Here is a 13374-nt window from a genome sequence, read left to right as displayed (position 1 = left end):
ACTGTTTATGTAAGATAACTATAGGCTCGAAGAGAGATAAAAAATAATAAAACGTAGAAAATAGGGGTAGCTACTAGAGATAAAAAAAATATAGTACTGTGATAGTATTAGAAGATGCTATAATAATATTATAGGAGACAGATTTTGAAAATATCTGCTGGAGATAACTCAATACTCGCTTTTATTTTTTAGAAGTTTTTCATAGAAACAGACTGTTTGATTTAACTTTATATTTTGAGTAGTAAAAACCAACCGAACTTGAACCAAACAGGGGCAAAGTATGCCGTAGCTTTACATCATAGCATGACGCGACCATTACCCAGTTGGAGGCAGGTTAGATTCGTAGTAACATCAAATATGCCAGGAAAAGACGATTATTGATCATTCCTGGCTATCTGCATCATGGGACGCACACAGCCAGATCGATCATTCTTCTGATAAGTTCCAAATAAGAATGATAAGATCATCGCTGACCATTACCCGTATAATAGTGCCGATCGATCATTGATGTATCTATCAACCAGTATCAAGCTGTGCTGTTTTGCACCTGCAAGGAGTACGCTGTTTTGACAGCGTTATTGATCGAACTGGTAAAAGAAGTACTGGGATTCCGGGGCTCATGTACGGCGACGAGAGAAATTTATTACCGTCCTCGTGCAAACTCCCTTCCATCGTCCTCCCAAACCCCGACGCCTGCAGCACCTGCCACTCCTTCTGGTAGTCCAAAATGAAAGCATAACTAGACAAATGCTCCAAGACACCGTGCGTGTTGAGGGGAGAGACTAGAGAGAGTGTGTGGATATGGTGACATGAAAGTTATATGGTGCGAACAAAAAGGAGATGGATGCAATTTTGCAAGCAGTACTTATTGGAAAAAAATGTATGCAGCACCATCTCGATAGTTGCCATGTATCTCCAACCTAAATTTCAAAGTGGAAGACAAGATACCCTCAACGTTAATAATATATGTTAAAGTAACAAACTTGTATGATAATTTTTCATTTGGATATACTGCTTTGTTTATGTTAAGAATAAAGAAACTCACGATGAATAGGCTAATGCTGGATACCCTCATTGGTAGCAGACGATCTTGTATTTATAGATGTCTTGCAGTAGATTACAGATATAATATCTAAACTGAAGAATACAATAACAGACAATAACTATTCTACCTGACAATAGCTCTCCAACTCTATCTCTAGATTTCTATCTCCAATTCTGTTACTTCAGAGATTACAATCTCAACGTACTGACTCATATTGATCTTATCTTTCAACATCCTCCCTCAATCTCAACTCTTGAGCATCAGATTGAGATTGCGCAGTAATGCAGAAAATGACCGATATGGCAGTGGCTTTGTGAACACATCAGCAACTTGTTCTTGAGAAGAGATGAACTCGACATCAAGCATTTTACGCACTACTCTTTCTCGAACAAAATGAAAATCAACCTCAATATGCTTTGTTCATGCATGAAACACTGGATTTGCAGACAAATAGGTAGCCCCGAGATTATCACACCACAATTTTGGTGATTGGAACTGAGAGTAGCCCAGCTCCTGCAGCAAAGACTGCAGCCATACCACCTCGTCAGTTGCGTTAGCCATAACCTTATACTCTGATTCTGTGCTTGAACGCGACACATTATTCTGCTTCCTAGAGCTCCATGAGATCATATTAGAGCCAAAGAAAATTGCATAGCCTCCGGTTGATCTTCTGTCATCAAGTGAGCTAGCCCAATCAGCATCTGAGAAGGCATTGATTTGAGTCGAAACTGATTTGTGTATACCAATGCCAAGACCTAGAGAAGACTTCAGATAACGAAGAATTCTTTTTACCGCACTCCAATGCACATCGGTTGGGAACTGCATAAACTGACATACCTTGTTCACAGAAAAGGAGATGTCTGGACGAGTAATTGTCAGATATTGCAGACCACCCACTATGCTCCTGTATTTTGTTGCTCCTTCAAAATTGAGGAGTTTTCCATCTTCCTTAGACAACCTTTCTATTGATGACATTGGTGTGTTGACAGACTTGCAATTCAGCATATTTGCTCTTTGCAATAGCTCAATAGTGTATTTCTGCTGTGACAACACCAATCCTTCACTTTTCCTGCTCACTTCTATTCCAAGAAAGTAGTGCAATTCTCCTAGATCTTTGACAGCAAATTCCTCCCTCAGCTGTTCAATTAGTGTTGCTGTCATCTGATCACTGGAAGAAGCAACAATAATGTCATCTACATAAACAAGGATATATACAATAACTCCTTTGTTCTTGTAGATGAAAAGTGATGTATCAGCTTTGCTTGGCCTAAACCCAATCTCTTGCAACTTTGCACTAAGTCTAGAATACCAAGCATGTGGTGCTTGCTTTAAGCCATATAGAGCCTTCTCTAGCTTACAAAGATGATTGGGTTTGTCTGGAGCTTCATACCCAGGAGGTTGATACATATACACAGTTTCTTGCAGATAACTACGTAGAAAAGCATTCTGAATGTCCAGTTGCCTCAAGTTCCAACCATCCTTTACTGCTAGTGACAAGATCATCCTGATGGTAGTTGGCTTGATCACTGGGCTAAAAGTGTCTTCATAATCCTCACCATATCTCTGTCAAAAACCCTTTGCAACTAGCCGTGCTTTATGCCGCTCAACTTCTCCATTTGCTTTTCTTTTGGTTTTAAACACCCATTTGAAATCTATGACATTGATCCCACTCTGAGGTGGAACAAGCTTCCAGGTATTATTCTTCAAAAGAGCCTGATACTCTTCATCCATTGCCTTCTTCCAGCAAGGAATTTTGAGTGCCTCAAGGTGATCATTTGGTTCTGTGTCTGCTAAGGCTGCTGTTAGAGTTGCCAGATAAGCTACAGTACCATCAGTCCTCTTCTTTGGTTGTCTTATATTATCCTTCAGCCTGGTTCTCATCCCATGTTCTGGAGCTATTGCTGCTGGGTGATTTGCTTCTCCTCCAACCAGTGGTTGAACTGAAACAACATCTGAATCATTGTCTGCAGAACCCTGTAGAGAAGTAACACTGGTGTCTCCTGCAGATAAGTCAGTAGCAGCAATAGGTACATATGCATTATCATCAAATTGGCCATTGGTTGAAGAGGAAAGAGGAGTAGTGGTTGAGAGGGATGGAAGGAGAATATGTGACTCATCCAAATGTTGGCCAACAGATGCATTGTCGAGATGTGTGGCAAAAGGAAAAACATCTTCATCAAAAATAACATCTCTTGAGATGTAGACTCGACCAGTGGGGATGTGGAGACATTTGTATCCTTTGTGAAGATTACTGTAACCCAAAAAAATGCACTGTTTGGATCTAAAATCTAGCTTATGACTATTGTATGGTCTTAAGTGTGGCCAACATGCACATCCAAAAGTCTTGAGAATGCCATAATCTGGTTTGGCACCAGTAAGACGTTCGAGAGGAGTAGCAAAATTGATAACACGGCTTGGAAGACGATTAATGATGAAGCAAGCTGCAAGGAAGGTACCTCCCCAAAACCGAAGAGGGAGAGATGAGTGAGCTAATAATGCTAGACCAGTTTCAACTACATGTCGATGTTTTCGTTCTGCAGATCCATTCTGCTGATGTGTGTGTGGACAGGATACTCGGTGAGCAATGCCAATATCAGTGAAGAAAGAATGGAGTCTATGGTATTCACCACCCCAATCCGATTGTACCACGTGAATATTTTCATTCAATAGTCTCTCCACATGTTTTTGGAATTGATGGAACACATGAAACACATCAGACTTTTGTTTAAGGAGATAGATCCATGTGAATCGACTATAAGCATCAATGAAAGACACATAATACTTCTCCCCATTTACTGTTGTTCGAGCAGGACCCCAAACATCAGAGAATATAAGCTCAAGAGGGCGAGAAACTACATTATTTGATAGAGAGAAGGGCAATTGATGACTCTTTGCCTGTTGACAGGCATCACAAACATTATTGCTTTGGCTAGACTGACACGGGAGACTAAACTGACTAATGGTGCGCTGAACTATTTGGGGGCAGGCATGACCAAGACGAGCGTGCCACCGTGCTTGAGAAACCTTTGACGTCTGGAAGACACCTTTGCTTGGACTTTGGACATCATCCAGGACATACAACCCTTTCCGGCAGTGGCCTCTAATGATGATTTGCTTCATGTCCCGATCCTTAACAAGAAAGTGATTAGGATGGAACTCAAACAGGACATTGTTGTCAAAAGCAAATTTTCGGACAGACAACAGGTTTTTGGTGACAGATGGTACATGAAGAATGTCATTTAGATATAGGAGATGAGATTTTGTATGAATTTTGGATTGGCCAATATGATGAATATGCATACCTGTGCCATTCGCTGTAGAGACTTGATCTTTCCCAGGATACTTCTCTTTGATCGCGAGCTTCTCCAGATCACTTGTCAGATGATCCGTTGCGCTGGTGTCTGCATACCAATTTGTGTCGATGGGGAAGCTTGGTGTTGCAGTAGAATTCACGGTGTGCTCTTCTGAAGTTTTATACCCTTGATCAAAACGGTGCTAGTTTAGGGCTGCCTCATGTCCCATCTTGCCACAGATTTGACAGGTGGGCTTTCTAGTGTTCTGGTTCTGATTGCTTCCTCGTTGATAGTTTTGTTGATGTCGCCCTCGTCCACGACCACGCCCACCGCGTCCACGGCCGCGACCCCGGCCACTTGGAGCAAAATTTGCCGAGTGTTCCTCAAACTTCATGCTTGAATGTCTTGACTCAATACGAGTCTCGTGACTGATTAAGTGTGCAAAGAGGTCATTAGTGGACACAGGTTCAGCACGTGTGGTCATGGAACTAACCAGAGAGTCATATGCTTCATCGAGACCGGACAAAACATATGAGACGAACTCTTCTTCTCGGAGAGGCTGACCAATCATTGCAAGTGTGTCAGCATGCATCTTCATCTTGTTGAAGTAGTCTACTGCTGACAGTCCTCCCTTCTTGAGGTTGGCTAATTGAACTCGTATCTGCATGGATCGAGCTCGTGATGCCCCGGAGAACATCCTCTCCAGCGCGCTCCATACCTCGTGGGAGGTATTAAGAAGCAAAACTTGGCTCAGCACTCCCTCTGATAGAGAAGAAAGTAATGCTCCGAGAACCATCTGGTCCTGTTGCTGCCAAGTCAAGAACTCTGGATTTGGTTCTTGCACGGCACTGTCTTCTGTCGTCTCCGTGATGAACTCCGATGGAGCCTTGACAGTCCCATCCACTATCCCGAGCAATTGATTGCTTCGAAGATAAGGCAGGAACTGCGCTCTCCATAGTAGGTAATTTTCGCGTGTAAGTTTGATGGTGATGAGGTGGGCAAAAGATGGGATCGGTAGGGATTGGTTCTTGGTACTGCCATTGGCGACACTGGTGCATGAATTCGTTGACATGGCGCTGGTGGATCAGAGAGGCTCTGATGCCATAAAGAAACTCATGATGAATAGGCTAATGCTGCATACCCTCATTGGTAGCAGACGATCTTGTATTTATAGATGTCTTGCAGTAGATTACAGATATAGTATCTAAACTGAAAAATACAATAAGAGACAATAACTATTCTACCTGACAATAGCTCTCCAACTCTATCTCTAGATTTCTATCTCCAATTCTGTTACTTCAGAGATTACAATCTCAACGTACTGACTCATATTGATCTTATCCTTCAACAAAGAACAGATGATGACCATTCAGACAATATTGCACAAGATGCATGGAGCACCCGTTGCATAGATTTTTTTCCTACTTATTTGGGCCTACATGTCATTAGTTTGTCATAAGCCGGACATACTGCAGTGTGTTAAACGCAATAATATGCATGCCCAGGTGAAGATGCACGCAGGGTTTTCACCATCTGCGTCCTCAATGTCGCAGTGTCGCACACACATATACCTATACGAACGCACATACATAGGGCATGGCGGCACACACTACATGTACAGAGATGTACGTACATGCATGTACGTATTACACGGCGGTGCATGGACACGCATCTGCACATTTTTCTCTCCCTCGTCCTTTTCTTTTGTTTTCAAAAGTTGAAATTGCTGCTATGTAGATACATACATGCAGGCTCTAGCTAGGTAGCAGCTGAGACTTCACAGCAGCTGGCTAGGCTAGGTTAGTAGCTTGTACATGTTGGTACGTTGCTACGACGTGCAACAGTTTCCCGTAAAGCTCCATCAAGTTTCCTCATTGCTTTGCCATTGAGAGAGAGAGAGAGAGAGAGAGAGAGAGAGAGAGAGAGAGAGAGAGAGAGAGAGAGAGAGAGAGAGAGAGAGAGAGAGAGAGAGAGAGAGAGGTCATTGTGCTCCACTATATAGAGCCCTCCTTGGCCTCTTCCTCCCAGACCATAGCTAAAGAAGAGAGTGAACTTAGTTAGGGGATTAGGGCAGGGTTCTTGGGAAAGTCGATCTTTCTTCCCTGGATCCTTCTCTTCCTTCCAGGCTTCCAGCCCTTGATCAGATTCAGATCTCAGCACCCATGCACCACCAGGCCATGGGCGACGCGCTGTGGGACATTCTCGGGGAGGAGATGGCCGCGGCGGCGGGCGAGCACGGCCTGCCCCCCGGGTTCCGGTTCCACCCCACTGACGAGGAGCTCGTCACCTTCTACCTCGCCGCTAAGGTGTTCAACGGCGCCTGCTGCGGCGTCGACATCGCCGAGGTGGACCTCAACCGGTGCGAGCCCTGGGAACTCCCCGACGCGGCGAGGATGGGGGAGAGGGAGTGGTACTTCTTCAGCCTGCGCGACCGCAAGTACCCCACGGGGCTGCGCACCAACCGCGCCACCGCCGCGGGTTACTGGAAGGCCACGGGCAAGGACCGGGAGGTGCTCAACGCCGCCACCGGCGCGCTGCTCGGCATGAAGAAGACGCTAGTATTCTACAAGGGCCGCGCCCCGCGCGGCGAGAAGACCAAGTGGGTCCTCCACGAGTACCGCCTCGACGGCGACTTCGCCGCCAGCAGCCGCTCCTGCAAGGTACATGGTACATCCGTACATGGCCAGTTACTTGCACATATGCTCACACAATCACATCAATATATTGCAGCTAGCATCGTTGCCTTGCGTTGCATTACTCCATGAATTGATTTCTTCAGGTTTTTCAGGGCAGATTTGTTCAGTTTCTGGTCAGTGTTCTAGCTAGCTGTGCCTAGAAAATGCAACGGTGGGACTAGTACAGATGTGATATCATTGCAAAAAGTAGTAGCAGATGTGCTTGCATGCCTAAGGAGGGGACTTGGGTGACATATGCATGCAGATTGATAGATGCATGCTTTATACACTTGTGCATTCAATAGTGTTAGTGTAAGCATGATAGTGTACTCGTACAACTACAGTTCCAGTTCCAGTGCCGGGCACAGCAGTATGGACTAGGAGTAGTTCCATCTCTGCTCAAAATCTATTTGCACTGACACAGGATCCAAGCCAGGCATCGATCCTGCTGTGTTTGTGCCCTCAGGGTGCATGTATGGATGTACTTTGCATATCTCCAAACATTGACATACCTCACCATCCAAATCTTTCTCGTACGCGAGTCACCAAATCTTCCATCTCTCATGATCCCTTTGCTAGAATAAACTAGTAACCTGAGCATGCAATGTGCTCCTTCATGCCATTTTTAATATTTATAAAATAAATGCGTGCCATCTGCACAAGTTCAGGAGAGGAAATTTATATAGTACATACACTGTTTTTCTGTCCTGCCTATAGATCACAATCCACAGAATATATATAATCCTTTTTTTATGTCTATGCGGGTTGCTGATTTGCTGAATCTTTCTTGCATGCAGGAGGAATGGGTGATCTGCAGGATATTCCACAAGGCAGGAGACCAGTACAGCAACATGATGATGGTGAAGAGCCCCTACTACCACCCCATGGACCCCTCCAGCTTCTTCTTCCAGCAAGACCCTCCTGCTGCCTTTCCTCTCCCAAACCCTAGCAGCTGCACAAGCCTCGCTCTCCCATACCACCATGGCCACCCCACCATGCTGCCTCCATTGCTGCAGAACAGCCACAGCAGGACCAACAATGGCGGCTTCCCTGCAGCCGCCGCTTGCATGCAAGAGCCGAACAGTAACAAAAATACATGCAGTGCCGCCATGCCCATGCCCCCCTTCCCTTCCTTCACCTCCATCGTCACTGGCAGGGCGGCCCCACCATCGTCCCAGGTCGGAGTCAACGCCGGTCTACAGGAGGCGCCGCCACCACCTACCTGGCTGGAGGCTTACCTGCAGCACAGCGGCTTCCTTTATGAGATGGGCCCACCTGCAGCGCACAGGGGCGCATGATCTGGACCGTTGGTTCCTTAGGGTTTATCTATCTATCAGTTCGGTACTCTACCTTGTTGTCTCTTCTCTTGCAGTCCTTGTAATCTGTTGCAGCTTAATTTGCAAGTGTGATATTTAGACAAGCACTTGTAACTAGCTAAATCTTAGCACTTAGTTGTCATCAGTCCATGTCATGGACACTTAACTTGCATGCATGCATTTGGATAATTGGATCATTAGGACCGTCAGTACTCTTGATCCCATCCACATGCAGTGTGCATGGTAGTAATATGTATCGAGATGTCTCTTTGTTTAATGTAGCATGCTATGGTATACTACTCCTGTTTGATGTAGCATGCTATGGTATATATCATCAAGCATATATATCCATCTTGTTTTAATCAGTGTGTACGTATAAATGCACGGGATACTGTACATGCGATGCATACTATATGAACAGTGGAGTAGTTATACATGTATCAACACTATTGTTTGCACAGTAAGGTGAGGATTTGGCTACTGACTCGAGATCTGAAGGGGGCGTGCGCACGCATTATATTATTGCCCCCGGCCCTGATCATCGATCTGCATATGCACCAAAGAAGAAGAAGAAGAAATGTTTAAGTAGCGTGATCAGTGACGGGCGGACGGATGGATGGACAGGAGATGTGATTTAGGTCAGAGATCGATTCATGGAGGGCATGCAGATATGCAGATGCAGACGCAAACGCAGATGCAGGCATGCATGGCCATGGCTGGCCGGGGCCGGCCAGGCCGATGATTTTGACGGGTTACAATAATGTTTCTAGCTAGCTAGCTGTTGTGTTGGTGTGCATGCATACATGGGAATAAGGGGATCGCGCTGCATTACTGAAGGCTGTGCATGCTGCAGCAGCATATGCGTCATGACATGGTGCTCCTCAGAGGACGACAATGGATGGGGATGGGACGGCCTCGACTCGACGTGACCCCTAATCGAGCTTCACCACCACCAGCAGCAGGGAAGCGATTTCCCCGCCTCAGGTCCACGCTGCTGGATGCGCGCACTACCAATTGCTACTGCTGCTGCTTGGTTACTCCCGTCACTAATACATAAAGGTTGATCAGTGATCACTGCAGATTTCAAACCCTATTATTACTGGTTTTAGAACCAATAATTCTTACTTGATAGTAATAATCATAACTATACTGTTGAGTCTAGAATCGATAGCGACAATTGTTCTCAAAAGAAAAAAAAAAAGAGATCGAGCTGTGGCACGATAGCGGTGATGGCAGTCGAGCCGACTCACTCGGGATCCCACCACTGCTGCCGTCACTCATCCACCGCCACTCATCACTCCTGATGGGGTGCCTCAGAGCTCCCTCCCCGTTCATCGTCCCTTCACTTGGGATCCTGTCATCGTCGCAGCCTGTGCTCCTACGGATCACTGCTGATGAAGGCGTGTGGAAGCTAATGGAGCGACAGCAGCCGCCCTGGCTGTGGGCGACGAAGCGCCCCAATGTGATGAGGCAGGCTTGCTTCCCTAGGGTTCTCGTCGAGGAGGGAGCCTGGAGTGGAAGGGATGATGGTCAGGGATCGGAGGGAGCTTAGGGAGGAAGGGAAGGGTTGCCGGGGCCAGGAGCCCGGGGTGGGAGGGACGACGGACGGGGAGGGAGCTCGGGAAGTGAGTGAACTCTGCGCTTGATGGAGTGAGGGGCGGCGGGAGTAGAAGAGATAAGGGGGAGAGGCTTGTGGTGAGGAAAGAGATAAGGGAGAGATAAGCTAGGCTAGGAGTGAGGACTGATGATGTGAGGCAAAATTGTGCTGGAGGTAAATTTTAGGTCCGAACATATCAATACCGGTTGGTGGCTCGAATCGACATTGAAATGGACTATCAGCGTCAATTCGTGGGTAAAAAAGATACTGGAGTTACAGTCACAAACCGACACTGACAATTTTTTTTCATTACCAGTTCTTAACGATTCAATCATTATTTATGCATAAAAAATTAAAAAACGACACTAATACATTTTAAATTCCGGTTTTTATGTAACTGATACTGATGAACAGTTATTTTTGACTAATTATGTGATAATACGTGCAAACGCGAGTAGCCAGCTAACCGTAGATCACCGTAGTAAACTCCAGCGCTCACCACTGGCGACCGCTGGCAGAGGCCGGCCGGGCGGCGTCGTGTTTAGAGACAGTGCTCCTCCGAGTAACGTTAGGCCTCGATCTTTCGCCATGGTCGGTCCTCTGTTTTGGGTCGTGACAATATTTTTAGAGGCGATCCTTTTTTTTAACTTTTAATCCGCCGCCTCACTCTGCTTTTCAGGGATTTATGTGCGGGCTGCAAATTTTTACCACAAGATTTTAGATAATATGCAGCTGCATCAAAGACTATCTTAAAATAGTCGCTCGCTCGCTCGCTCGCTCTTTTGTATCCCCGTTATTTGTACCGAAGAACACTGGGGTTCGCTTCCCTCATCGGCCAAAGGCCAAAATTTGCTTTTTTTTTTTATGTAGGCTTCCAAGGGTAAATAATTGACGATCAGTGCTGCAAAAAATTTAGATTCAAGTTCACAACTTTTTCGTGCTAAAGTTTGGAAGAAGCCATGGAAAATTACAGATAGAGTAAATAGAGATGAAAATAAAGAAAAATTTCCAATTCAAACAAACTTGAACTAAAATAAGGGCTGGCTCCACCCCCAACTTCCAACCGTACCGGCCGGTATTACAGCCTTTGGGGTTAACGGGTCAGTGGAAGGGGCGGTAAATATGGTAACCGGCCGGCAATAAAATCCCTAGCTAGTTACCACTGTACATGAAAACAGTGCCAGAGAAGAGAGTGGAAAATGATCTTATTAAATCATATGTTAGTTAGTCTTATGGATATAATATATGAAGAACTTATCAAAATCAGGATAAAATTTGATTGAATTAGAGAAGTAACAGAAAAAAATAACTACAACGAAAGATCCAGTGTTACTGAGTTATACACATCAAATATTTTTCAGGAAGATGAAAAATTGAGTTGAAATCAGATTGTACTCAACAGAAGGTTCGATGCTTAGGAGATTGCACACACCAGAGTGTTTTCACTCAGAGGAGAAAATAAATGTCTTCATCGGATAATCCAGTAATTAGTGTGCTTTACACACCAGAACATTTGTTCCAGAGAAGACTGCAAATGTTGAAGATTGAAGATCAATACACCCGAAGGTCTGGTGATTAGATGACAGTGCAAACCGAAGTATTTTCCAAAGAGTTTGCAAAGAGATGGAAATCACCACACTGGAGTGTCCGGTTATCAGAAGATCTACACATCGGATAGTTGAACAATGTAGAAGATGTCTCGGTCAGGCTTAAGTTTACACATCGAAAAGCCGGATTATAGAATTGAAGGCAACAACAGAATATCTAGTGTTAAGAAGAAGTTTGAGTAGAGTTTCAACGGCTAATATCCACTGATGTACACACCGGATGGCCATGTGATTGTACTACTGTTCGCACCGGACTATCTGGTATTTACAGTAAAGTTGAGCCGTTGGAGCAATGGCTAATTGGTGGGTTTGAGACTATAAATACCCATCCACTCGATCATTTGAATATGCTAAAGTCCAGATAAGCCCATATATATCTGAGAAGACATTCAGGCCATCAAAATACTTAAAGTGATCATCCAAGACGATTAAACAAAAGATTAGAGAGTTAGAGAAGAATATAAAGATGATCAATATCAAGATTGATCATCCAATTTCAATTAAAGACTTGGTCAACATAATTGATCATATCAAGAGAAAGTAGAAGACCAAAAATAAAAAGGAAATAAGAGGAAGAGTCAAAGCATTTGCAAGCATAGGAATATAGGTGAGCGACAATGAAGAGTCAAGCTCTTGTGATAAAAGCCTCGACATCCTCCATTCCAAAAAAATCCTCGACATAAGTTGTCACACAAGCTATCATCTTACAAGTGTCTTATGGTCAAAGGTATGAAAAACGATATAAGTGATGATAAATCCGATAAGGATTCTCCCTCCTATTACCTCATATGAAGAACTTCTTGATTTGATAAATGAGCAACAAAGGGTCTTAAAGAAACAATATAAAGAACTTAAGAAATTCAATGCTCTCAATGACATTCATGCTACATTTGTTTCCAATTATAAATAATTATTGAGCAAATTTGAATTGCTAAACAAGGAGTATGGAGAGCTTGATGCAAAATTTGAGTCCATTGAATATCAATCTAATGTCTCTTTGAAGCAATACACCTCTCTATTTAATTTCAATTTTATGGTATATGTTTCCACTTTTTATGATGATTTAATTGTTACATCTAGCTCACCCCTTTGCAATGAGATATGCGTTGAAAATGTTTTTATAGAACCATCTAATGAACTCATTGCATAAGAGAATGATGAGTTCAAGTAAGAAGTGAAGAAGCTCAAGGAAGATTTGGCAAGATTAAAAGGTAAAAGGCATGTCCAACTTCCTCAAGATAACCATGATAACGTGGTGAACAAGCTTGTGAATGGGTCCACCATGACATTCTTTAAATGTTATCAAGAAGGCCATAAGTCATTCCAATGCAAGCAAGTCAAAAAGGAGATCAAGAAGTAGAAGATGAAGATGAAGAACCTCTTCAACAAGACCTCCAATATTTACACCAAACCCAACTACAAGAATAAGACAAAGAGCAACCACTACAAGCTCAAGAAGAAGAACAAATGGCAAAGTGGTTGCACACATAGTTTGGAGAAATGACCGAGGTGGAACCAACCCATTTGGGTGTCCAAGGAAGTCATCACCAATATGAAGGGGCTCGATTTCAAAGAAGACTTTAAGTCCACGTGGCTTGAGGATTTGGAGACTTAGTTCACAAGATGAAGTGAAGATTCAAGTAAAGAAGCCAAGTATACAAGATTAAGCGTATTGATGAAGATCATGATCATCATATACCCAAATCCCCATCCAAAGGTGAAAGGTACTAAATGTAAAATCTTTTCAATTTGTAGCTTTGCCTTGTTTAAGATTGCATGCCCTTAATTCAAATTATTGCAATACCTAGTGTAGATTTTTTATATGGTTGGTTGCTTGTGTT

General features: G+C 43.9%; 1 protein-coding gene across 1 annotated transcript; it reads left to right on the top strand.

Moving 5' to 3' along the window:
* The first annotated feature begins 6500 nt into the window (after positions 1-6500).
* On the top strand, positions 6501-8311 carry LOC133896200 (protein CUP-SHAPED COTYLEDON 3). Its single transcript, XM_062336755.1, has 2 exons — positions 6501-6998; positions 7811-8311. Exons 1-2 carry the CDS (start codon positions 6501-6503, stop codon positions 8309-8311), a joined length of 999 nt encoding a protein of 332 aa, XP_062192739.1.
* Positions 8312-13374: the final 5063 nt, after the last annotated feature.

The sequence above is a fragment of the Phragmites australis genome, chromosome 16 (assembly GCF_958298935.1).
Source record: "Phragmites australis chromosome 16, lpPhrAust1.1, whole genome shotgun sequence".
Classification (NCBI taxonomy): domain Eukaryota; kingdom Viridiplantae; phylum Streptophyta; class Magnoliopsida; order Poales; family Poaceae; genus Phragmites; species Phragmites australis.
The sequence above is the reverse complement of the archived record's forward strand: the minus strand, read 5'-3'. Positions and strand labels throughout refer to the sequence as shown.